Source organism: Eulemur rufifrons, chromosome 16 (genome assembly GCF_041146395.1).
Source record: "Eulemur rufifrons isolate Redbay chromosome 16, OSU_ERuf_1, whole genome shotgun sequence".
NCBI classification, from domain to species: Eukaryota; Metazoa; Chordata; class Mammalia; order Primates; family Lemuridae; genus Eulemur; species Eulemur rufifrons.
In genome coordinates this window covers 88,543,617-88,569,182 of record NC_090998.1, presented here as the reverse complement: position 1 = coordinate 88,569,182, position 25,566 = coordinate 88,543,617, and the positions used below count along the sequence as shown (strand labels likewise).

The following is a 25,566-nucleotide window of genomic DNA, read 5'->3' as shown; positions in this document are numbered from 1 at the left end:
TGCGTGAATGGGTCTGACCCAGGAAAGCAGGAACAAGACACAGGGCAGGGTCCAAGCTGCTCCAAATGGACCAAGTCGTAACCTGACCTCTCTCTGACTGTAGCTTGTGTCTCAGTAGAAAGAACCAGTTTGGAGCGAGACATGCTTGAGTCTGTGCTTGACCTCTGACTTCACGAGCAATCTAGGACAGCGGTCCCCAAGCTTTTTGACACCAGGGACCGGTTTCATGGAAGACAATTTTACCACGGACTTGGGGGTGGGGAGGTGGAAGGTGGAACTCAGGCAGTGAGCCGCTGCTCGGGTCCTAACAGGCCACGGGCCGGCACCAGGCTGTTGCCCGGGAGGTTGGGGACTGCAGATCTAGGATGATAATAATAATAATAATAATAATAGCTAACATTTATTGGGTGCTCACTTTGATGTAGCTACTACTGTTATTCCCATTTTACAGATGAGGAACAGAGGCTTAGAGAGGTTAAGGGGGTTTCTCGAGGTCACACAGTTAATTAGCATACCATAGACCCAGTGTCAGCTGGCAGTGCGGGAGGACACGTGACTTACCAAAGAATGGGGGAAGGAATGTCTGTCTGTCCCGCCACACAGCAAAGGGACACTCCTCCCAGCCCAGGGGTCCGGGAGGGCCCCACCTCACCACACAGCTTCATCGTCATCGTCAAGACGCCCCGTGGAGCACCCAAATCATGGCCTTGTCTGATGGGCACCACCTACCCTGCCATGACAATGAAGAAATCCAGGCGGTTCCATGTGTCCCCAAGGTAGCATTTCTTGCCAAAAATGCCCAGGGCCACCATCTTGAGCACCATCTCCATGGCAAAGAAGATGAAGATGAAGTCATCAAACACCTGCAGAGGCAGGAGGGAAGAAGCAAGGGACAGGGTGAGGTTGCAGAGCAGGACCCAGGGGTCAGAGCCACAGGGTGAGGTAGGGACTCAAGGGGCCCAAGAACCTGAAAACTCCTCCCGGGCAGGAAGAGAACCTCAGAGACCCTGGTCCAAAGCAGACACATCACAGATGAGAGGACCGTGGCCCAGAGAGGGGAATAACTTTGCCCAAGGTCACACAGCCTATTCTACTTGTTCCCTAAGCCCAGAGGTAATGACAGGATCCCCAGGTAGGGGGAGAAGGGAGCTCCCCGACATCCTCCCTAACAATTGCCACACATTGGGCTAGGCATGTGACTCACATTCTCCTGATTCTCACAGGGACCCCGTGGGCAGCCCCATTTTACAGATGAGGAAACCAAGACTCAGAGAAGTTAAACGACTGGCCCAGGTCACACAGCAGTTAAGTGGCAGAGTGCAAGGCTGAAACTCAGGTCGGGAAGCTGTCTCACAACACGCCCCGGCCCAGGCCTCAGTGCCGCCTTCCTCGGCTCCCAGGGAGGTCCCACATGTGTCCCTAACCATGGGCTCGGGTGAGTAGATAGTGCCTGAGGGCAGGCCTGAGTAGAATGCCTCTTTCTAGGACCAGCAGGGCTGCAGCCAATCCAATTCCACAAAGGAGTGCTGAGCACCTACTGGTGCCGGGCGGGCGGTGGGGACACAGGGGTGAGTCCTCAGTGAACTCATCATGAGGCTACTGGGCTCTAGCTAGGCCTGAGCCCCGGGGCTGGCTGAGAGCTCGTTGCCCACTCGGACCCCAGACCCACCCCAGAGATTCTGATTCAGTGGATCTGGGATGGGGGGATGGGGCCAGAGGTCTGGATATTTCTTTTTTTTTTTTAACTACTCAGACAGATGCAGAAGGGGTCTGGATTTTTAACACGTGCCCCAGGAGACTCTGGCCCAGTGCTGCCTAGGAGCTCTGAGTCCCGTATAAACCCAGGAGGCGGAGAGCAATCCCCCCCACCCCCGGAGGAATCCCCCAGCGAGAGGCACTAAGTGATCCCACACCTGTAAAATGGGTATGACCCTAACACCCGGCACTACACGTGTACACGCCCTGCACGGGCGCCGTGTCCGGTACCAAAGGTGAGGCCCCCACCCGGGACCTCGGAAACGAGGACAGGAGGTGAGCTCAGAGGCCGGCTGTCTACGGCACCGGGGGGCGGGTCTAGCGCTCGGCCTCGTTCCAAGAGCACTGAGGGGAAGGGCAGGTTGTAGGCAGGAGCGTGTGGGGTCACTTGTGCTTTACAGGCACGCACGGGGGTGTGGAGCCCAGGCTGGGAGACCAGGGGGCGCTGGTGAGGGCGCCCGGGGGAAGGAGGTCGGACCTGGACTAGGCAGAGGCCCCAGTGGAGAGGAGGGATGAGGCGAAAGAGGACCACAGGGGAAACGGGCAGGGCCAGCTGGAGTGAGGAAGATGACAGCCAAGTGGGTCCGCAGGTGGGGGGGATGTGGCGGGGTCAGGGCGTGGCAGGCGGGGGTGGCGCATGGCGGGCACTGGGGTGGGGGTGCCCTGCTCACCTGCAGGATCTTGCAGCGGTCGGACAGGCAGTCCATGTCATCGCAGGGCTGGTACATGCCCAGCGTCACGCAGTTCAGCAGGATCACCAGCATGCTGACACACTCGAACCACGTGCACGCCAAGTCAAGGACAAAACAGTGTGGGGACCGTGGCCACGGGGCTGGCCCAGCACACACAGGCACACACCCCATTCCCGCGTCTTCCCCCTCAGGGTGCCATCCCTGAACGAGCCGGTGCCCAAGTTCTCAAAGACCTTGGAGCCAGCACAACAGACAGGGCCTCTCGTGCCAAACCCACCAAGGGACCAACCCCCCCAAGCTGTCCCCTGTGGGACCCTCCCTCCCCTTGCCCCAGGCTGAGACTTCCCCTCAGGCCCAGGCAGGGAGAGGCCCCAGGAGCCTGGCTGAGCGGCCAGGTCTGGGCTAACCCAGCCTCCCCACCCCGACCACTTCCCTGTGACTGTCACTGCCTGCCTTCTCTGGCCACCCTTCCCCTCCCCAACCCAGCCCTGTTCCCATCTGCCAGAGCCTGGGTCTGGAGCCTGCACGAGGCCCTCCAGGGTGGCTGAGACAGCTGGATGCCCTGTCCTCTTCCTGCCCACTGCTGGGTAGACTCCGGAGTGCCTGTGCCTAGGCCAGCCCACCCCTGCACCAAGCAGGCCCAGGCTGAGTCCCTGCAGCCAAGGACCCAGAGACTGGCTGTTAACACAGCCTTGGGCAGGGCCTCCAGGACACTAGATGGGTGCTGGATGTGGGGCTCCCCTCCTGTGCCTCATGCCAGGCTGCCCTCCTCACCCCGACTAGGAGCACCCCACAAACACCCTCCTCCCTCTCTCCCTGGCTGACTCCTGCCCAGCCTTGGAACACAGCGGACCGTGTCCAGTCTCACCACTCCCAGTCCACCTCGTCATAGAGCCAGGGAGGTCAGAGCCCGAAGGGATTGAGTTTGTGTCACTCCCAGCCCTCACCTGTCATCATACAGGTGAGACAGCTGAGTCCCGGTGACAGCAGAGCGGGGAGTAGGTTCTCCTCCTCTAAGGGGAGGGATGCCGACAGAACTTGCCACACCCTGCCTGTACGACCCCCATCCTGCCCCCAGAAACTGAGCATCAGGAAAGACAGGCAGCTCTTGTGCTGTAAAAGCAGCAAACAGGACGACAGGACCCGCACATGAACTCCAGTCCCAGCAGTGACCGGCTCTGGGTCTCTGAACCTGGAGGTTCCCCACTGGCCCCAGGTCTGCTCTGGCCCCACTGGTCCACTCCCCCTGCACCAGCAGTGAGCAGTTGAAAACATCAGGAGGGGCTAGATGTGGTGGCTCACGCCTGTAATCCTAGCACTGTGGGAGGCCAAGGCAGGAGGAGGATCGCTTGAGAACAGGAGTTTAAGACCAGCATAGGAAATATAGCAAGACTCCATCACTACAAAAAATAAAAATAAAATTAGCCAGGTGCGGTGGCGCACACCTGTCATCCCAGCTACTTAGGGGGCTGAGGTGGGAGGATCGCTTGAGCCCAGGAATATAAGGTTACAGTGAGCTATGATCTCACCACTGCAGTCCAACCTGAGCGACAGAGTGAGACCCTGATTCTAAAAAAAAAAAAATTTTTTTTTAAACCACACATTGGTGAGATCACCTCCCTCCCCTGCTCAAAACCCTACCATGGCTCCCTGTCTCTCTCAGCATAAACTTCAAAGCAGCCCTCACCCCAGCCTGCAAAGCCCCACCTCCACCTCTCATCTCCTGCCCCTGGCCCTGGGTCACTCCCCTCCAGCCTCGCTGGCCTCCTGCTTCTCCTGGGACACACACACCGGGCACATGCCACCTCAGGACCTTTGCACGTGCTGTTCCCTTTCCAGGAGCTGACCTTCTAACTTCATTGTCACCTCCTCTGAGAAGACCCCACTTAAGCTCTCCACACCCACCACTCCCTCTTCACAGCCTGAGGCTGCCTTGTTGACCCGCTCTTTGTCTGTATCCACTGCTCGCCTGAGGACTTTACACTCGTGGCCCTAACGGCGTAAATTTAGAGCAGGCATCTAGAAGGAGCTCAATAAATGTCTGCTGGGTGAACAAATACAGTAGTCCCTCCTTATCCACGGTGTCAGTTATCCAAGGTCAACCCAGGTCTGAAAATAGGAGGTACAGTACAGTACAGTACGACAGTTGGAGAGAGGAGACCACATTCACATAACGTTATAATATTACAGGATATTGTTATAATTATTCGATTTTATTATTAGTTGCTGTTAATTTCTTATTGTGCCTAATGTATAAAGTAAACTTTATCATAAGTATGTATGCATAGGAAAAACAGGATATACGGGGTACTGTCCGCAGTCTCAGGCACCCCCTGGGTCTTGGACCGTGTTCCCCATGGAGAAGGGGGGACTGCTGCAAATCTCCGCCCACCCTGACATCCAGTGACCCTTGGGTGTCTCCAAATGAAAACCCTCCGCCCTGGCTCTTAGCTTCCATCACAGCCACGCCCACCAAACCCTCAGCGGGACCCCCACCCAGAGCAGGGGGAGTATGACTACCGGGAGACTGACCTGGTTTCCATGACAACCTCCCTCCCACCCCAGCCCTGCTCACCTTGGGATGCCGCCTTCTCTCCTGCCTCCCCCAGCCCCTCCCCGCCCCAGCCAGCCTCCTTCCTGTGCCCCAACCCCGCTGCCACTCTCCCACCATAGCCTGTAATTAATTCCAGTCGCTGCCAGGGCCCCCTTCTAGCCTGAGCATCGCTCCGGCAGCAGCCTCATCATTAATTAACTTTTTTGAAGTTCAAACGTTCTAATTACCAGCGAACATCCCCATCCCTCGCCTGTCGAGCGCCCTCTCCTTCCAGCCACATCCCCTGCTCCCTCTGCCCTTCCTGCCAGTTTGCAGCTCAAAGTGCACTTAGCAGGTGTCTCCGGGAGCCTGGGGCCCCCACTTCTTCCTCATCAGAGCCCTGAACCATGGGGGTCAGCAGGCCCATTTTACAGATGAGGCAAACTGAGGCTTGGGGAAATCAGGGGCAGCTCCTGGGTCACCCATCTGAGTACCAGAGCAGAGGTGCACACCAGGCCTGCAGGACTCCGAGGCCAGTACTGTTCTCCGTGAAGTGAGGCCTGTCCCTGCCCGTGGCTTCCCCTCCCTCCCCTGAGGCCCCGCCTCAGTGTCTGTCACCTGGACCCTGCACCAGCCTCCTCTCTAGCCTCAGCTCTGGTCTCTGACCCTCCAATCGGCCCCACATGATACCCAGGCGCTTGCTGTGTGCCCGACGCTTCTTGAGCATTTGGCAATTGTTATCTCATCTAATCCTCATGGCTCTATTATAAGCCCATTTACAAATAAGGAAACTAAGACACATAAGGGAACAGATTTGCCCAAGGTCACCGGTTGGGAAAGGGCAGAGCTGAGACACAGAACCCGAGCCTGCTTTCCTTGCCCCCACGCCATCTTGTCACTGCCTGAAACACAACTCTGAATATGCCTCTCTCCTGCTCAAAAACCTTCCATGGCTCCCCATCGCCCTCCTTAACCTGACGTCCAATGCCTCCTAGATTCTGACCTCAATGAACTCTTCCAGTCTTATCTCTTGACTGGCCTTAAACTTCTTGCTGTCCCCAAGCACACCCTTTGCACGTCTTTTCCTTCCCTTTCCCCTCTCCACCAGGCAGACTTCTTCACAGCCCAGTTCACTGGTCGCCTCTTCTCAAAGCTTCCCTGCTGCACCTGTGAAAGGTGCATCAGGGAAGGTGGGGGCACACCCTCCTCTCCAGAGGTGCTCCCCCCACCTGGTCTAGCACATCCCACAGTAATGAACTTGGCAGTAACCATGACTACTGTGTGCCAGGCACCTAGGGACAAGACCTTAGCTCTCACAGTCCACTGGGGGCAGAGGAGGAGGAGGAGGAGGCCTGGAGGGTTGATATGACTTGTCACAGTCACACAGTTCCCGGGCAGCCCAGGAGTCTGACTCGAGACACTGCAAGGCGCTGCCTCTGTCACTCCCCCGCATGCCCACAGCACCGAGGCCTCGACGGGCAGACGGAGTGGCCCTCATCTCTCGGCTGCTCCGCTTCAGACAGTCAGGTGTGGACAGCCTCAGCCCCTGCCCAGAGGCACTCGGGGAAATCCCAGATGGCAGAGCCTGGGCCCCTTCCAAGAGCCCCGGAGGCTCAGAAGTCAGGCCAGAGCCGGCATCGCTGCCCACGGTTCCCGACATGCTCCCCGAGTCTTGGGCATCAAAGGCCCCGGCCCTCCTTGAAGTTACACCAGGCTGTGCAGCACAGGACCAGAGATTGTCAGAGGGAGTCAAGGTCTCCGGGCTGAGCCACTCTGGCCTGGCCCAATGCCTAATGCCGCTGCCATTAGTCATAAGTGTCGAAGAACTCTTTGAGAGCGCTGGCAAGCAAAGCTGAGAGGTGCTGGGACAACTTGAGAGGGGGAAGGAAGCCAAAGAGGGTGGGGTGGGATTTCTGGGTAACAGAGCAGGCGGGGGCTTGAATGCTAGCTCCCCGAGGGCAGGGAGTCTTCAATGGCTCCCTATTGCCTCCCGCAGTGAGACTCCAAGCTCCTAGACGGGCATGAGAGGCCATGCAGTTGGGACCTAGCACCTCACCTACTTCACTCCCCAGACCCTCACTCCTGTCGGGGCGACCTTTGTCACACAGCAGTCCCGCCCAAGTCCCTAGAGAGCAACTGATCCAATTCCTCACTTTGCTGATGGGAAATAGAGAGATAGAGACCTGCCCAAGCCACACAGACAGCCCAAAGCAGAAGCGGCTCTCAGACAGCAGACGCCCCACCCACGGGGGTCCCTGAGCCATGGCTGGATTTTCAAACCCACGCTGAAAGCCTACGTTTCCCCACACACTGGGCACAGCCACATGGCCATCGTCGTCGTAAGCTGATTAGATCCCTGACGGGCAGCCCTGAGCGCCTTTGAGGAGAAACAAATCAATGGTGATCCAATCGATACGGTTTCCTTGGCAGGCAAAGCCGTCCCAAGCACCAGGCCTGGGGGCGAAAGCCAGCCAAGGCTGCTTGGGGACCGTAGAGCCCCCCACCGGCGCCTCAGCGCCTGGCCTGGGCCCCCCCACTTCCCACGCCCATCCCCTCCTGCTCACGCCCCCAGAGTCCGTGGAACTGGGGCCTCAGAGCCAAGCAGGAAATGAATGAGCATATATTGAGTGCCTGCTGTGTGCCACGTGCCAGCTTAACAACGGTAATGAGGGTGACAATCTCAAACATTTCCTAAGTATTCCTGAGAAAGAGCGTCCTAATCACACAGTGTGCATTATCTCATTTAACCTCCGACTAGCAAGGGGGCAGCTGAGAGGCCCCTAGGACACAGAGCCGTGCACTTGTGGGACAGGGTTCGCCAAGCACGTGGTGTTCAGCAGAGACAGGCTCTCTCTGTCAGGCTCTCTTGCAACGGCCAGGGAACTCCCATCTTTTGGCTTTTGGAAAAAAAGGAAAAGCCACCTCACCAGGAGAGGACTAAGAATCTCACACTGGTATTATCTGCTGATTACTTAATATCACCTTGCAGTAGAAAATGAAAGCGACACCGTTCTGAGTGACGTCCGCCTTGCCGCGGGCGGGCCTCCACTTGGCCTTTCTAAAGAGTCAGTCGACCAGCGCACACCCGGGAACGAGCAAGGTCGCGTGGAACTTCAGCAAAGCCCGCAAAACTGGCAGACACTACCGTTACCTTCACTTTACAGATGAGGAAACTGAGGCAACAAGAGCTGTTTGCAGGTCATGCAAGTGGCAGGTGGCAGGATTTAAACCACGTCTTGCTGGCTCCCAATCCCATGTGGTCAACCACATGCTCCGCCACCACTAGGCTCAGTGCCGGGATACAAGGGAGCCCCGACTGATATGTGTCTAGTGATATTTTGCTTTTTCCTTCTCTCACACATTGTCCCCTCCAAGGGCCCCAGCCAGGCGAGCCCAGCCGTCAGCCAGTCTGGCTGTGCCCCGTGGGGCGCCCAGGCCTGTGGTAAGGGGGCTATCCCGGCCCTGCTGCGGTGAGAAGGAAGGATTTATCTGCAGGGGCAGAGGGAGGGAAGCCAGCGAGCGGCGGTGGCCTCAAGGCCCCCCAGCCAGAAAGAGGCCAGTCGGGCTGAGGACCTGATCCTCCATCTCACGCCCCAGCCGCTGAGGCTTGAGAAGGCCGCAGTGTGGCGTGGGGGGACAGGGTCACCAGGGAAGCCACTCTGCCAGGGGGGCCCTCCACCCGGCCAGCTCCCAGATAGACAAGGGGCCGTGTGGAGGGGCAGTGCCGGCCCCGCAGGGCAGCCTCCTCTCCAGGAGCCGAGCCAGAGGCCTGCACAGTTTCCATGGCGACCACCACCCTCCTTCTGCAGCCGGGCTGACAGTCACAGTTTCTGTAATTCGGGGGGGCTCTGGGAGGCAGGGTGGGGGCGGGAGTGCTGGGCTTGGCGGGGGTGGCCAAGTTTGTTTTTATTTTTGTCAAATCTGAAATCTGATCCACTTCCCAGGATATGTCTCATTGTTTAAATAAATCAAGTGGAAGAAGGGGGCTGGGGGATGCGTCCTCCTGGACCGAGCAGGCAGGAAGGGTGGACCAGTCCCCAGACGGGGTCCCTCCCCTGTTGGTCCCAAATGGGCCCAAGGATGGGGGCTCAGGCCCCGGGTCCTCATGGCCCTGAGGTTCTGGATCCCGGTTCTCGGGCCACTCTGCGCTCCTCTGTGGCGTCCACCGCCCACCTGCTGTACACCTGGCCTGGCCATCAGGGCTGCGAGGTGAACCAGGCCCAGAGCTGTTCCAGGACCCTGCAGTGACACGTGGCCACGAAGATGGACTGTAGCAACAGTGGCAACCGTTTCCGAACATCAGCTGTGCTTCAGAGCCTGGGGCTTTAAGGGGACACTCATCCGTTCATTCATTCAGCTAATTCTTATGGGCAATACCCACTCTGGAAAGCCGCTGGCCAGCATCTGCTAAAACTCAGCACGGCCATGCCGGGACCCAGCCAGGCCACTCTCTGGGTACGTACCCAGGAGAGATGCTCGCGTGACCCACAAAACGGCACGGCCCAGCACAGCCAGGGCAGCGATGCTGGGAACGGGCCCAGCCTGGACCAACCCGAGTGTTCACTGACAAGAGAACAGGGGGGCGATGGTTTCCACCCAGGGATGATTTTGTTCCCCGGGGGACATTTGGCCATGCCTGGAGATATATTTGGCTGTCACAACTTGGAGAAGCAGGACACTCATCTAGCAGGCATCGAGTGACCAGGGATGTGCTAACCATCCGACAATGTACAGGACAGTCCCCACAACAAAGAATGATCCAGCCCAAATGTCAACAGTGCCAAGTCTGAGAACCCCCGAGGGACATCACGTGCTGGAATACTATTCAGCCAGGACAAAGAACAAGCTACGGATACACACAACGACGTGGATGACTCTGTTGGGTGACAAGCAGACACAACAGAGCAAACAATGTATGGATCCAATTACATGCAGTTAAAAGTCAGCCAATAGGCAAAGAATTTATGAAGAAGACCCCAAAGGCAATCACAGCAACAACAAAAATAAATAAATGAGACTTGATTAAATTAAAAGGCTTCTGCACAGCCAGAGAAACCGTCACGAGAGCAAACAGACAACCTACAGAATGGGAAAAAATTTTCGCAGGCTACACATCTGATAAAGGACTGATAACTGGAATCTATTCAGAACTCAGGAAAAGCCACAAGAAAAAAAATCAAACAACCCTATCAAAAAGTGGGCAAAGGATATGAATAGAAATTTTTCAAAAGAAGACAGAAGAATGGCCAACAAACATATGAAAAAATGCTCAACATCTCTAATCATCAGGGAAATGCAAATCAAAACCACAATGAGATATCACTTAACTCCAGTGAGAATGGCTTTTATCAAAAAGTCCCAAAACAATAAATGTTGGCATGGATGTGGAGAGATAGGAACACTCATACACTGCTGGTGGAACTGCAAACTAGTGCAACCTCTGTGGAAAGCAATATGGAGATACCTTAAACACATACAAGTAGACCTACCATTTGATCCAGCAATCCCATTACTGGGCATCTACCCAAAAGAACAAAAGACATTCTGTAAAAAAGACATCTGCACTCGAATGTTTACAGCAGCACAATTCACAATTGCAAAGATGTGGAAACAACCCAAGTGTTCATCAATACATGAGTGGATTAATAAAATGTGGTATATGTATACCATGGAGTACTACTCAGCTATAAGAAACAATGGTGATATAGCACCTCTGGTATTTTCCTGGATAGAGCTGGAACCCATTCTACTAAGTGAAGTATCCCAAGAATGGGAAAATAAGCACCACACGTACTCACCATCAAATTGGTTTCACTGATCATCACCTGAGAGCACATTTAGGAATAACATTAATCGGGTGTTGGGCAGATGTGCGGGGGGAGGGGATGGGTGTATACATACATAATGAGTGCGATGCACACCGTCTAGGGGATGGACATGCTTGAAGTTCTGATTTGGGGGGGAGGGAAGGCAAGGGCAATATATGTAACCTAAACTTTTGTACCCCCATAATATGCTGAAATAAAAAAAAAGTCAGGCAAAGCCACCCACAGTGGGGAAGGTCAGAAGAGCAGTAACTCTGGGGAGTCCCCATGGGGCGTAGGGGACAAGGGAGCTTCCGGGGGCTGGAGACACTCTTCTTGGCCTGAGTGGTGGCCACAGGAGGTGGTTCCATGCAAAATGCCTGGAGCTGCACACTAAGGCTTGAGAGCGCGACCGCATGCATATTTTACCTCAATAAAAATGGAACAAAAAATGATGAAATTCTACTATGAGAAAAAAAAAATGCAACTATTAAAAAAAACACAAGCACCTGCTGGGCACCTGCTATCACCAACCTCCACAGGAACCTTCACAACAACCTTGCAAGGGAGAGGTGTCACCCCTGTTTCACGGGCTCACCCAAGGCTACAGCTAGTGAGGGATACAGCCAGGCTTTGAACCTGACACAATCCCGTCTCCTAATGTTTGTTTAGGACTTGCTCTCTCTGTGCCCACGGCAGCTTTGGGGGACAGGCCTGGTGAACATTACACCCACTTTATAGATAGGAAAAAGAAGGTCCAGAGTTGACAGCACTTGCCCAAGATGACACAGACCAGCTGAGACAGAAAGCTGCTCTGTAAAGGAAACAGACCTGCCAGGCAGAGGGTCTCAGGCCTCCCTCCACTTACATGCCTCCATTGACGGGGACCTCCCCACATGACCCCACATGCCTCCAAGTGACAGGGATCTCACTCCCTTGTGAGGCTGCAGAGCAGCCGCTCCAGGTAGGACTCTGAGTATGGGAGGGACGCAAACGCCCTGCCCTCGAAGAGCACAGCCTGTTTGGGGCCAGGGGCCCAGGACAGACCACACGCAGCTCCACGGCTGCCGGGGCTGATCTGCTCTGCTTATAAGCTATGGCATCTCAGTGGGCCGAGATCCCCTGGGGGAGGGCACAAGGGAGTGAGCCCTCCCTTCCTCCCTTGTCCCTGTCCCCAACTCCACTTCTCGGTATCCCCATCTTACAAGAACTCATTGGATTTGGCCAAAGTCTCTGATTCCCGGATGCCCAGCAAGCCCGGTACCCAGAGTAAACAGCCGGAGTGGGGGAGGCGACTGGGAGGGAACAGGGGCTGCCAGCTGGGAAGAAATCCCGGGGCGGATGGTCCACAGGAAGGAAGCTTTGGACAAGGACACTCGTCAGATGCCACTCCTTCCGTCCCTGCTGAAGAGAAGGGCCATGCAGGCCCCTGGGGGGCCAGGCTCCCACTGCCTGCAGGCTGACCCAGCCCCAGGAGCCCCCCCACGCAGGTGTGCGGGCAGGGAAGGCTCCCTTGACTCCTACGCAGGGGGTGCAAGATGCCTCCTCTCGCCCTCACAGTGCCTTGGACGCCTCCCGTACAGCAACCACGGAGCTGCGTGTGGTCTGCCCTGGGCCCCTGGCCCAAACAGGGGGTGCTCTTTGAGGGCAGGGCATATGCATCCCTGCCATACTCAGAGCCCTACCTGGAGCGGCTACTCTGGGCCATCTGCAGCCTCACAAGGGAGTGAGATCCCCGTCACTTGGAGGCACCGAGGAGGCTAAGGGAGGATTTCTGCACAAAAGAGATTCACGGCCTGCCTTCCCATCCTGAACTCCCTCCTCTCCTTTCTAACATCCATCACTCGCTATTCATTGATTCAACATGCTCTCACTGGGGCTTTCCTCTGTGCCCGGCCCACGGTGGCTCAGGGAACCCAGAATGAAGGAGACACAGTCCCTGCCCTCCAGAAACCACAAGCAGACACCCAGTGGAGACACAGACAGGGGAGCGAGGGCTACACAAAGGGCGGATGCCATTCTCCCTCAGCCTCCCGGGGGACCCGTCCTCCACCACACGTCTCCCCTGCCTGCCCCTGAACACACACATACATGTTCACGTGTGCACTCCCACGGAGACCTGCAGCCTTCATGCGTCTGCACACGCTCACACACATGTGCACACAGACAGCAGGCGTTTGCACTCCCACGTGGCCCCCCGACCCCTCAGGCCAGCAGCATTGGTCACGGCGGACCCTGCTGTCCTAGAACAGGGGGTCTTAGCCTTTTCTGTGCCTCAGAAAAGAAGTTCACGTGCCCCTTCTCAGAATAATGGTTTTAAATGTATGCAATTTTTTAAAAAAAGCTTAAGATTAGTAAGCTGGGCATGGTGGCGTGTGCCTGTAGTCCCAGCTACTCAGGAGGCCGAGGCAGGAGGATTGCTTGAGCCCAGGAGATCAAGTCCAGCCGGGGCAACACACGAGACTCTGTCTCTTTAAAAAAACACAAATTTCTAAAAATTTTTAAAACTTAGGAAAAAAAAGAAGTTTAGGATTAGAAAGGAAGGCAGTTATGTTAAAATAGTTATCAAAATATGTTTTAAAAACCAATCTGTGATAGAGAAATGCATATATCATACAGTATATGTGCTCTGTTGTCGGCACAATAAATCCCGGACCCGGGGGGGGGGGGGGGGGGGGGGGTCTGACACCGCGACCCGGGCCGCAAATGACGTTGTGAGGGCGCTACAACAACCACGATGTGACATGAAAACATTGGTGATTTCTACGATGACAGTCGCAGGAGTGGCTAATAATACCACTGTGGTTTGTTTTCTCCATTCGTAATAGAAAAAGTGCTAAATTTCCATCAGAGGTCAGTGAAAACAAACATGCAGCTTGTTCCCATCCAAGCTCACAAGCCCCAGGCTACGACCCCGGCTCTGGAAACTCTCTTCCCCTTGGCTGCCAGGAGACACCACCAGCGCCTGCACTGGTCTTCCTCCTCCTTTGTGGGTTCTATCCTTGAATGCTGGGTCTCCTCGGGTGCCCAGCACTCCCGTCTCCCCTCTCCTCTCTCTGACCCCACACCCACTTCAGCAGCCTCGACGGCCCAGGCTCTCTGGCTGCTGAGCACCAGGCCTCCCAGACACCACTCTGGGGTTCCTCATGTTTGTTCAAAACGGGATGTGTCAAATTCTCCCCAGACCACCAAATTCTCCCCCTGCACTTCTTCACCCCCTGAGTGGTGCCCCCACCACCACCAATCCAGGAAGTTGTCCAGACTAGAACCTTCTGGAGCCTGCCTGCCCTCTGCCTCCACGTCCATCTCGGAGACCTGTCCATTTCCCCACCTAGACCACTCCTCTACACCCACTGCTCCAGGCAGCCCACACTCTCCTTCGTGAGCCTCTCAGTAGCTTCCTCCTCCAGCCTTGCCTCTTCTGATACATCCTTCCACGGCAGCCAGAGAGCCCTTCTAAAACCAAAAGCCTTCTGTCTCCCCACCTTCTTCCAGAGAGTTTCCAAACTCCTTGGCATGGCATTCAAGGCCCTTTGTGTCAGCGCCCTTGGCCACCTTCCAGCCTCATCTCTGTCCACACAACCTCCAACTCCAACCTTGCCTGCTAGGATGCATTTCATCGAAAGCTTTGCTGCACACCTACCATGCGCAGGGCTGACGGCCAAGGCCTAGGAAAGAGACAGGCATTAATGGAACATGGGCCCTGTCCTCGAGGAGCTCACAGTCTAGCAGAATGTGAGGAAAATAAGTCAGATACAAAAGGCCTTGTAAGTGGTACAAGGAGACAGTGATGGTGCCCAATGTGGGGTTTTGCTGGGCACTCAGCAGGTGGCAGGGTGAATGAGAAATGGGGGTGGGGGTGATCAATAAACATTTGCTGAACAAATGAATGGATGGATGAGTGGATGAGATGATAGATGTGTAAACAGGAGGGTGAGGATGGGGCCTTTGGGCAGTGGGGTCAATGGATGATTGAATGGGTAGATGGTTGGGAAGGTGAGTGGATAAACGCATAAATGTAAAGATTGGGTGGATGGACGGGTGGATGAATGGATGAATGAATGGATGGGTGGGTGGGTGAATGATGGATGGATGTCTGGATGGGTGGGTGGACGAGTGGATGGATGGATGGGTGGATGAGTGGATGGATGGATGGGTGGATGGGTTGATAGGTTGATGAAGCAAAGAAGGGTGGATTGGGAGCAAAGATGGGTGGGTGGGTTATGGATAGATGGGGGACAGATGCATGGGTGGGTGTCTGGGAAGATGGCTAGGAATGTGACACTCTGGTAAATGGCAGCTCCAGAGTTCAAACTCAAGTCTGTGTGACCACAGGAAACCCCTCAGGCTGGGACTCAGTACCACCATCCTGTCTTCCTCCTTCAGAGATTCCCACTCTCAGTCTCAGCATCCTCCCCTGCAAGGGCCTTGACTCTACACCGTCCCACACTTTCAGAACTTCAAAAGATCTCAGAGGACGCCAGGCCAGGGTTTCTCAGCCTCGGTGCTCCTGACATTTTCAGCCAGATAATTCCTTGCTGTGGGAGGCTGGCGGGAGCACTGTAGGATGTTCAGCCTGTACCCACTAGAAATCAGTAGCACACTCCCCACATTGTGACAACCAAAACTGTCCCCAGACATTGCCAAATGTCCCCTGGGGGGGCAAATTCACCCCTGATTGAAAGTCACTAATATAGCTCAACCTCTGCACCCCCACAATTTTACAGATGAGGAAACTAAGACCCAGAGAAGAGGGGTCACTTGCCCGAGGTCACAGGCTTGCACTTGGCAGAGCCCAGACTGGACCCTGAGGGACAGTCAGTCCACAATCACTATCTCACTGCAACACCAGGACGGGGCTGGGAAAAGCCGGGCGCAGGCCCCAGCACCCCCACTCTGGCCACCTCCACCGCAGCCCTCCCACGTGGCAGCACCCCAGGCCGTCACACCCGAGCAGCACCTCTCTGCCAGCCAAGCCTTCTCTTCCTGCTTCTCGCATACATGGACACAAGCACAGAGAGGCCAAGTTGTTCGCTCAGCATCACACAGCAGTAAGAACCAGCACCAGGATTTGAATGTGGGGAGAGAAGAGGGAGACCAGAGGAGCAGGGCACGGCTGCCCCCAGCAGATGAGGATGGAAATGTGAAAGGTGGCCCCACAGGAAGGCCAAGAGAGATTAGCAGGAAGACATTCAGGCTGATTAAAAAGACGTATTGATTTCTTTCCGAGGAAAACAAATGGGGCCGTTTGTCTCCCAACAGGATCACAAGGCTGTCTGAGGGAGGCGGCAGGTCGAACTCGGCTTCCGAGTCGGGAGCCAAAGCCCAGGCAGGATGGACGAGTAAAACTCCAGTTGTGGGTTCGGTTCCCCAGGAGGGGCCAACGCATGCGCCAGGCAGCTTTCTAATCCTCCGGTCGCAACACCGGCCAGACCTCCCGCCGGTCTCCGGGTCTCCGCCGGCTGCACTTGCCTCTCCGGCCCCTCCCTCAGACAGGCAACGTCCAGGACCAGCTGAGCTGCTGGGACAGGAGCACCCCCGCCACACAGGAGGTCCCCATTGAGCACCATCCGCGCCACGGCAGTCTCTGAACCCCTCCTGTCCTCCCTCTCCCAGCCCACACGCCCACCCGTCAGCGGCCCTGATGACCCCAAACTCAGCTCTGAGCCCTTGGCCAGGCCACTTCCTCAGCTGGGCCGCCGCCGCGCCCCCCCCCCCCCCCCCGCCGCCCTGCCCCACTTCTCCCTGGGCAATGGCTGCCAGGCATCGCTCTTCAGGGGAGAGGGCTCCTGTGGCATCCCCAGTCGGGACTCGCTGATCTTCCACTCTTGTCACCCACGGCCCCCAGAGGGTCCCTCTGCCCGACCTTTACCCACTGTGCTTCATGGGAGTGTGATTCGGGTGCGGCTCTGCCCGCCCCGTCAGTCTGGGTCACCACGGGGTGCCCAGGCCCTGTGTACAGTACCCCCACGTGGCTGCACAGCCCTAGGGGCCCCTCCACTCGAGTGGAGACCAGCGTCCAACACACAGCTGGGCTCCAGTAAGCACGTGCTGAGTGACCGAATGATCAACCCGTCAGCATCCACCGCAGGAACCCCCGCCTGGTTTCCAGGCCTCAGTCTCTCACCCTCAGGCATCCTCCACTCTGCTCGAGGAGTGACCCTTCTAATAAATGAATTTGCCCCTGTCCCACCCCTGCTGGACACCATCAGCAGCTCCCCAGGGCCCGTAAGAGCAAGTGTGAGTTCTGGCCTGGCATTTGACACCCTGCTATCCAGGCTCTGCCTCCCACTGTTCCAGCCACGCTAAACCCTCACTGTTCTCTACACTGTTCCCACTGCCTGGAACACTCTTCCTCAACTGTTCTGGAAAACTCCTATCCATACAGCAAGACCCAGGCAGAAAGCCCCCAGGCCTGGTCAGGGGCAGCCCCTATACCTGCAGCTCTCTTCACACAGAAATCTCCGTGCCACGGTCCCTGAGGTTGCCTGGGGTCAAGCTCTCCCCACCACCTGCCGACCAATGAGCATGCAGCATGCTCTCCGGCCGCTGTGAGCATCCTCGGGAACAGTGCTCGATGCTGGCTTTTATTTCTGAGAAAAACAACTTTCTCCACACCAGATGGAGGGAAACGGACAATTCCCCAGACATGTGCTGCTTCTTCCAGCAATGCCTGCGCCCGTCTGGACACTCCTGTTCGGCCAGGACGGAAGGCAGAGGGGACGCCTCCCCCTCCAAAGAGCCCCTGCCCCAGCCACAAGCAGGCTGGGCTGGGGGCAGCGCTGGCCCCAGAGTCTGGAGTTCTGGGCTCCGGCCTGCCCCAGCTTTGCCAGTTACTCAACGTGTGACCTTGGACAAGTCACACTCCCTTCCTCGGCCTCGGTCTCCCCAGCCGCAGCATGGAGGGTCAGCACGCTCCTGCCTGGCTACCTTGAGGACCCTGTAAACCGGGCAGTGCGGAACAAGCCCGTGCACGCCAGGCCTGTGCTGAACTTGGACACACAGTCAATAAAGTCAGAGCCTCAGGCCCTGCCCTCTGGGTGTCACAGCCCCAGGGAAGAGACAAAGGGAGCAGCAAAAACCACTGTAAGGCGGGAGGAAACGTGCAGCGGAGGGAAGGGCTGACAGGGCTGAGGGGTCCAGAGAGGAAAAAGCTGGGCATCCAAGAGGACTTCCTACAGGTGGTGTCTAGAAGCTGGGCCTCGTGGGGCAGGCGAGACTTGGAACCTCGGCGCTGGGGGAGGGTGTCGCAGGTGGCAGGCCCAGCAGGGCAAAGGCGGGAGCAGGGAGAGTTCCTGGAGCCTCCACAGCTGGCCTGGGCTTCAGACAGGAGGGCTGCCGTGCAGGGAAGGGGAGAGTAGGGGTGGGACTGGGGTGGAGGGAGGGCGGGGCATGGAAGGCCCGCAGTCTGGGCTAGTTAGACCATTCGGGCGGGCGCAATGGCAGCACCGAAGGGGCTAGAGCGAGGACAGAAGAAGCAAATGAGCGAAGGAAGGCAGGGAGGGAGGGAAACAGCAGCCCCTCCTGGGCGCGCAGCACTTCTGACAGATGACAAACTGCTTTCACGCATGCTCGGAGCCCCCAGGATCCCCTGAGGAGGAAGCTGAGGCAGGAGGAGAGAGTAGGACCAGGGGAGAGGTGATTGCGGAGGTTGCAGCTTTGGGCTCCTGGCCCAGTGCTCTCTCTGATGCGCAGAGGAGGGGCGGGAGGATGACACCAGCTGTCACATGGGGCAGGAGGGCTGAGGTCCCCTGCAGTGTCTGTTTAGGCAGGAAGAACCCAACCCCAGACACTCCCAGTGGCTATTCAAGAAAAAAAGGACTCAGGACAGCAGAGGTGGGGGCTAGATTAAGGGAGGACTTCCTGACCATCCAGAGCCCCCAGAAGGGCTCTAGAGGCCTTTTTTCCGTGGCCCAAGGCCCTGTCTGTTGCGGAACTGAGAGGCAGCCTGCCCAGAGGCAGGGGGATGGACGAAATGACTGGGACAGGGGCAGCAGGCAAAAGGCCCTCCTCCCTGCCACAGGTGCAGCTTCCCAGGCCTCCTCCCTGCCCTCCTGTCCTCCCACCTAAGGGGACAGCACATTTCCACCCTTGCCAGCCCCTGGGGCTCTCAGACCATGCCCAGGGACAGACCCAGCTGCCGCCTGCCCTCAGGACCCTGCCGGTGGAACTGGCGTGTGTGTCCCGTGTGCACACAGCTGCCACTCGGCACTTCACAGTTTGCCAGCGCTTGCCTTGGAATTTTCACTTGACCCCTCCCAACATTCCCAACTGGGGGTCACTGTGGCCCCCATTTCACAGATGAGCAACCAGAGGCTCAGCAAGGGCAAGGGACTTGTTCAAGGCCACTCAGCCAAGCCAGGAGCAGGTCCTCACTCACTCGGCAACCAAGCCACAGACCCTGGGTCACCTGTGTCCCCTCCTGCTAACACCAACCCAAAAGCAGCCACATCTCCACTGAGACCCTCCTCTCCAGGCCCTCAGCCTGCACCCAGGGCCACCATCCCACAGGTGCCCCTCGTGATGGGTCTCCCGGCAGGCTGCTCAGCTCTCCAAGAAGGCAGAGCGATCTTCCCCCTGCACAGAGGGGCCACAGCTGTCTGCACCGTGCCTGGCACACAGCGCACACTCGGTGAAGGCCTGGCGGACGCTGTAGTGAGAGAACACCTTCGACCCCAGCCGCAGCAGGCACAGGGCTGGAGCCAGGCAGGGGAGCGGCAGCAGGCAGGGGTGGGGCGGAGGGGCAGGGCGCAGGGGCCGGTGAGAACACGGACCACAACTGGGAAGGCACAGAGCGAGCGAGGCTACCCACGAGGAGGGCAGGAGGGAAACGGGTGCCCAGGGCAGCCCCTCCAGACCTTGCTGCCAACCCTCTCACCCCTCGGACAGAGTCAGAGGGTGCGAGACAGGAAGTGACTTGTCCAAGGTTACTGGGCAGCTGGCATCTCCTGCCTCTCCCCTCCCCAGTGGGGAGGCGGCCTTCACAGCCGTCTGGCGTCCCCACCATGCATGGCTGGTTCCCACCACAGCAGCAGCACTGGCTGTCGTGGGAGGTCCAGGAGCACGGGGGTGGGGGCACTGCAAACTCCTCAAGAGGATCACTCAGGAAGGCCACAGGAACACACACGCTGGGAACCAGGGTGACCCTCACCCGGCTGCCTGGAACCCTGGGAAGCAAACCTCCCTGCCCTGGGTGGAGCATGAAGAACCTGGCATCTCTCCAGGCTCTGCAGGTGGCAGTGGTGTCCTGGATAAAAGCCAGGCCTGAAAGTCAGAGAAATTAGGGTTTTCGTCCCAGCTCTACCACACCCTGGCTGTGCAATCCTGGATAAAAGTTACTCAACCTCTCTGAGCCTCACTTTCCTCATCCATAAAATGGGGCTACGAGGTCATCTATCTCCAGCGGTGGCTGTGAGGGGTGAAGGGGCTAATGCAGGCAGCACTTGGAGCAGCAGGCATCAGCTCTCACAGCACCCCTGTGTATCTCCTCCCTGCCGGACACCCACCGGGTGCTTTACAGGAATCAGCTCTGATCACCTTTAATGGCCCCATTACAGAGATGAGAAAACTGAGGCTCAGGGAGGCGAAAGCAAAGTGAGTACAACCCACCACTGGCCCTTCTCCTACATGCAGCCTAAGAGAGACTCTGAAAGTCTAATCTAGGGAGGAAAATAGGTTTCCAACCGAATAGTCATGGCTGCCAGGGGTGCCCTGCTGGAGGATGCCGTGATCGATTAGCAATGTCTGCACTGATGAGGGCATGGCTACTACCAGCAGAACTCACACAGATCCACCTAAATGACAGAGATGGGATCTGATTTTCCTTGGAAACAATGTCCTCTGAAGGTGTTATGTTCTATCTAAAGACCTGTCGCACAACGTCTAATTGAATCTACTGCAAGCAAAGTGTTGACTCAGCTGTACGTGAGGACCCTGTTCGCAGCTCAAGCGCAAGTAATCGGAATGATAGCCACATGGACGGTGGCTTTTCCAGTCTGCAAAGCTGCACTATCAGGTCACATTTGCCTTATGTACTGCTTTGTCTTCAGTGCGACCCTGTGAAGTGGGTATTAACACTCCCGTTTGACAAGTGGGCAAATTGGGGTTCAGAGAGGTTAAAAAACTGGCCCTTGGTCACACAGCAAGGGGCGGAACCAGTCTCAGGGTCTGTCTGACTCAGGTCTCCAGTACTTTCCTCGGTGCCACATGCCACCGCCCCATGAGTGAAACAGCAGTCTGTCCCCTGACATTTCAAACCCAGAGGCCTCCCAGCTGAAACCCCAGCTGTCCGTATGCCCAAGGCCCAGGCCAGGTAGGGAGTGGTGCTGACATTTGGGTGAGTGGACCTTTCTTGCCCCAGCTCGCAGGCTCCGGGAGAGTCCCAGCAGCCGCCGGCTCTCCAGTGAGTCAGTGGTGACTCAGGGCCTAGCTCTGGCTGGGCGAGGAGCTGAGTCAGGGAGCACCAAGCTTCAAAGGGCAGCTGGCTCTGGGCCAGGGCCCCTCGGCTCCAGGGACACAAGCTCAGGACAGGCTGTCTGCGGGGGACCCTCCCACACCGCCCCGCGCCTCCTGGGCCTGGCGGTCGTGAGCACTGCTCCCACCAGCCTGATGCCTACACGTGCACCATGCCTTTGGGTTCTCTGTGGGGACAGAACCACGCTTGCAGGGTTTGGACATGCAGAGGGTCATTTATGGTGGTCCCAAGGACTGAGTGCCCAGGGGCCTGTCATCACACATTGGTATGCAAGACAGCCCAGACCACAAAACGCTGCCACACCCAAAACACCAAGGCCCACTGAGAAGCAGCGGGTTAAGCACTGCCAGACCTTCCCGCTGAGAGCAGGATGGGGAGGCTTCTGGCCAGGAGAGAACCCCAGGACCCTCGGCACTGATCAAAGACCCCCCCTGCACATACACACACACACACACGCCCCATCTCCAAGCCCCTAACACCCACCCTGAGCTCCCCACGACCAAGTCCATGCTCCAGGGGCCCCCTGTGGACACCAAAGTCTCCTTGGCCCCTCTCCCGCTGGCCCGACGCAGGCTATGGAGCTCAGGCCTGTGGCACTGCAGTCACAGTGCCCAGAGTCACAGGCCCTCCAACCCCGGGCACACAGCTTCACAGCCACCAAACCTTGGGCTCACACACTCTCTGAAACACAGAATTGTACAGCCTTTGAATCACTGTCGCTGAGCCTTAAATCTTAACTTTGAACCCTCAGTGTCAGTCACAGAAGTCTCGAGTCTGAGTGTCCCGGAGCCTGATGCTTTTGAAGTCACTCGGCTTTGGAATCACCAGGTCGCTGGTCTGAGGAAGCCCAGAAGTTGTCCAGGAAGCCAGTTTGGGCTGAGACCTGAACCACCTCCACCCCCCACCCAGCCTGGCAGCCTCTGGCCGTGGGGTTCTGGGGAGCCCCTCTCTCTGAGCAGTTCCCGGGGTCGAGAAGTCCTGAAGGGGGGCTGGATTCTGCCCCGTCCCTTGGGCCCAGGCTCCCCAAGACAGATGAGAGCCAAGCCCAGCTCTGCCCAGGACCAGGACCCCTTCTCCTCCTTCCTGGGCCAGCCCCACTGTGGTCCCCAACTTCAGGCTACAACTCACACACATTCAGGGTAGAGGCGAAAAGGGTGGTAAAGACCAAGGGGACAGTGACCCCAGGGACTCTGTTTGCCCAACAGGCTAGAAATGTGGAAAACTGGGTGGGTTCCTGGGGGCTGGCTCAGTGCTCAGAGCCCGGGGTGCCTGAGGGCAAGGAGACACACCCCCATGGCGAGTGTGGCTGGCACCCTGGCTCCTGGGGCTGAAGGGGGCATCTCATCTGGCCCCTCCTTTTTAGGCAGAGGTGCTGAGGCTCAGGGAGAGGGCACTGCCCTGTCACACACGTGGCCAAAAGGACTCAGACCAAACCCCCATCCAGGGGCCTCTGCGTGACGCCTGGGCCAGCTCTGTGCTGTTCCAGCCCAGCAGGTCCCCTGGCCAAGGTCCTCTGAGCCGCGTCCCGGAGCAGCACTGCCCATCCTGACCACCCGAGGCTCAGAGAGGCGAAGTGGCTTTACTCAAGGTCGCACAGAACCCAGAGGGCTTCCCTGAGGAGGTGCCGCTTAGGCTGTGATTTGAAGGATGCAGCGGGATTTGGCCAGGTGGAGAGGGAAGGGAACGGCCTTGCAGACACAGGGAAGGGCATGTGGGAGGCCCTGAGGCCTGCGAGAGCACAGGGGAAACAGAGCAGGGGGGAGTGGGGCTGAGGGGGGCACGCAGGGCCTGGTGGGCCGGGTCAGGACTCTGCTCTGTGCTCCAGGGCAATGGGAGACCGTGCGGGGCCCCAAGCAGGGGGTGACATGAGCACACCAGGGCAGCAAGTGGAGGCAGGAAGACTAGGGAGGAGGCTGCTTGCTGCTGCCTCCCGCCCGAACAGAGGCACAACAGGGAGAAAGGGAGCACGCAGGGTCCCCCCCTGCATGGGAGTCCCGCCCAGCATGTCGGGATCCGCTGCCCCAGCCCACGGCCATGGTTCCTCGTCACGGCCCTCACCACCTGTGTGGTCACTGTCCCCTGGGTCTGGGCCAGGCTCTGACTTACCTGCATCACCAGCCCCAGCACAGACCGGGGGCTCACACCCAAGGACTCTGAGCCAGCCAGCCCCTGCACTGGCCCCACAGCCATCAGCCACTTCCAGACACCAGGTATCGTCACCAGAACATCAGCAGAACACCAGGTACTCGGGGCCGATGACTCCCCAGATCCGCCACCTGCGCTTGCCGCCACCACCAAGGCCCAGCGACCTCATCCCAGGCCGCAGGTCCCCTAGCCACAGGAAGGGGTGGGCAGGTGGGGCTCTCAGAAGAGAGCTCCATCCCAGTCCCCCGCTGGGCCCCGGGCAGGGGACAGCCGGGGCTGCACAAAGGATATGGATTGCACACCATCTTGATGCACCAGTTCCGGGGGCTGGTGGTCTGCCGCAGGCAGAAGAAGGCAACGGGCGCCAGGTCCGGGTGTGGGACATCAGGATCGGCTCCATCCAGGGGCTCCTCCAGGCCTGGCGGGGAGGGCGGGGGGCTCTGGGCCCCGGGCTGCTCCGTGACCCCCGGCTCAGCAGCCGGGGCTGCTACAGACGAGGAGGGCGGCGAGGCGCTCTCAGCCATGTCAGTGCCGAGCTGGGAGCCCTGGGGGAGACAGAGAGGGTGGCGCGTGGTGGGGGCAGCCTGGCACCCGCTGCCCAGCGAGGGGACACAGTGGCTCTGGCAGCCCAGTCTCAGCCCTGCAGGCCCCACGTTAGGAAAGGGCTGAGGGCCCGGCCGCAGCCAAGTCAGGATCTGCTTCCAAGCTGGAGGTCACGGGCAGGCCCGACCCACCTGGCCGAGCCTCAGTTTTGGCAAATGGAAAGGGTGGGGAGAATAAAACCTTTTAGAATGTAATTGTGATTTTTTTATAAGACTAGAGTTGTGTATGTATCCAGAATTTGCATATTATCTATTCAAAGGCATAGAAAACTTGCAAGAAAAAAAAGGAGGTTATTGCAAAGTCAGGCGTTGTTGCCAGGACAGTGCGAGAAGTTGGGGTGCTACAAACGCAGATGCTGGGGGACCCCAGCAAGCCAGGAAAGAATCAATGGTGGGCTTTCCTGAGGGGGTGACCCCCGAGCTGAGACCTGTAGCTGAGCCCTTGACCCAGGGACCTCCCACCCTCTGCCTCACGAGGCTGAGAACCCAGGGATCTTAGAGGCCAACCTCTTTGCTTTACAGGTGGAGAAACTGAGGCCCAGAGAAAGGACAAGACAGACATGCAGCCAAGTAACCGCAGAGACAGACTCCATTCGGCACCAGCTTCCAGGTCTGTGGCCTGGGCAGCTGCACAGGGCCCCACGCTTGGCAGGGCCCTGTGCTTGCTTTAATGTTCTGCTGTCACTAACCTGAAATTCTTAATTTTTTAGCAATAAGCCCCACATTTTTATTTTGCACTGGGTCGTGTGAATCATATAGCTGGTTCTGGTCCCAGCTCAGGAGCCCTTCTACACCCTGATCTCATCTGATGCTCTTAACAAACTCGGGGAGATTACTGTGCCCATTTGGCAGATGGAGAAACTGAGTCCCAGAGAAAGGCGTGGCTTGCCAAGGCTGCACTCTGAGCCAAGTGTAGCAACAGGGGGTGTTTAGAGGCCAGAATCCCAGCACCAGCCCTCCAGACCCACCTAGTGACAACTGACGGTGCCCTCACTGGCCAAGAGCTTCGACAGCGGGCCAGCAGCAAGCTGGGAAGAACAGCCACTCCCAGGGCCTGCCCCTCGCCACCTCACCCAGGAAGCTACTGATCCCTGCAGCCTTGTCCGCTGGGGTCCCCTGGGTCCTACAACACCAGCAGTGCCAGGCTGGGCAGTGGGAGTGGGAGATGAAGCCCAAATCCCTGGTGCCCACCAGCTGCTGCTGGCGGCTGCTGGGCTGGTGGCTAAGCTGCCCGGAGCTGATGCGTTTGGACATTTGTCCGGCTCCCGGGGGCAATGGGCGGGAGCTGGCGCCTCCTGCCGCTTCCCTGGCTGGTCAGGGAGGCAGAGTTCTCTCCTGAGCTTGGGGATTTGCTCTTGGTTGCAGAAAAACAGCCATGGGCCTTACATAAGCTCCCAGACACCTTGGACTGCCACGTGTCAACCTTCCGGGCTGAAACACATCCTCACTGGGATGGATCCTGGTCTGCCCACCACTGCGCCAGCCTTGGAGCCCACCACTCCCTCCACTGGCCACTTGCTCTGGCCAAATTGGACCTCCTAGGTCCTAAAGCAGGTGGGCT

General features: G+C 57.7%; 1 protein-coding gene across 1 annotated transcript in view; it reads right to left on the bottom strand.

Moving 5' to 3' along the window:
* The window catches only part of CACNA1I (calcium voltage-gated channel subunit alpha1 I), a 98,492-nt gene extending 74,565 nt beyond the window's left edge, over positions 1–23,927 (bottom strand). Inside the window, exons 1-3 of the mRNA XM_069491327.1 lie at positions 23,695–23,927; positions 2,427–2,538; positions 730–863 (exon numbers count right to left, since the gene is read on the bottom strand). Of these exons, the coding sequence (XP_069347428.1) occupies positions 730–863; positions 2,427–2,538; positions 23,695–23,927 (479 nt within the window). The remainder of the gene's footprint in view (positions 1–729; positions 864–2,426; positions 2,539–23,694) is intronic.
* Between the last annotated feature and the right edge of the window lie 1,639 nt (positions 23,928–25,566).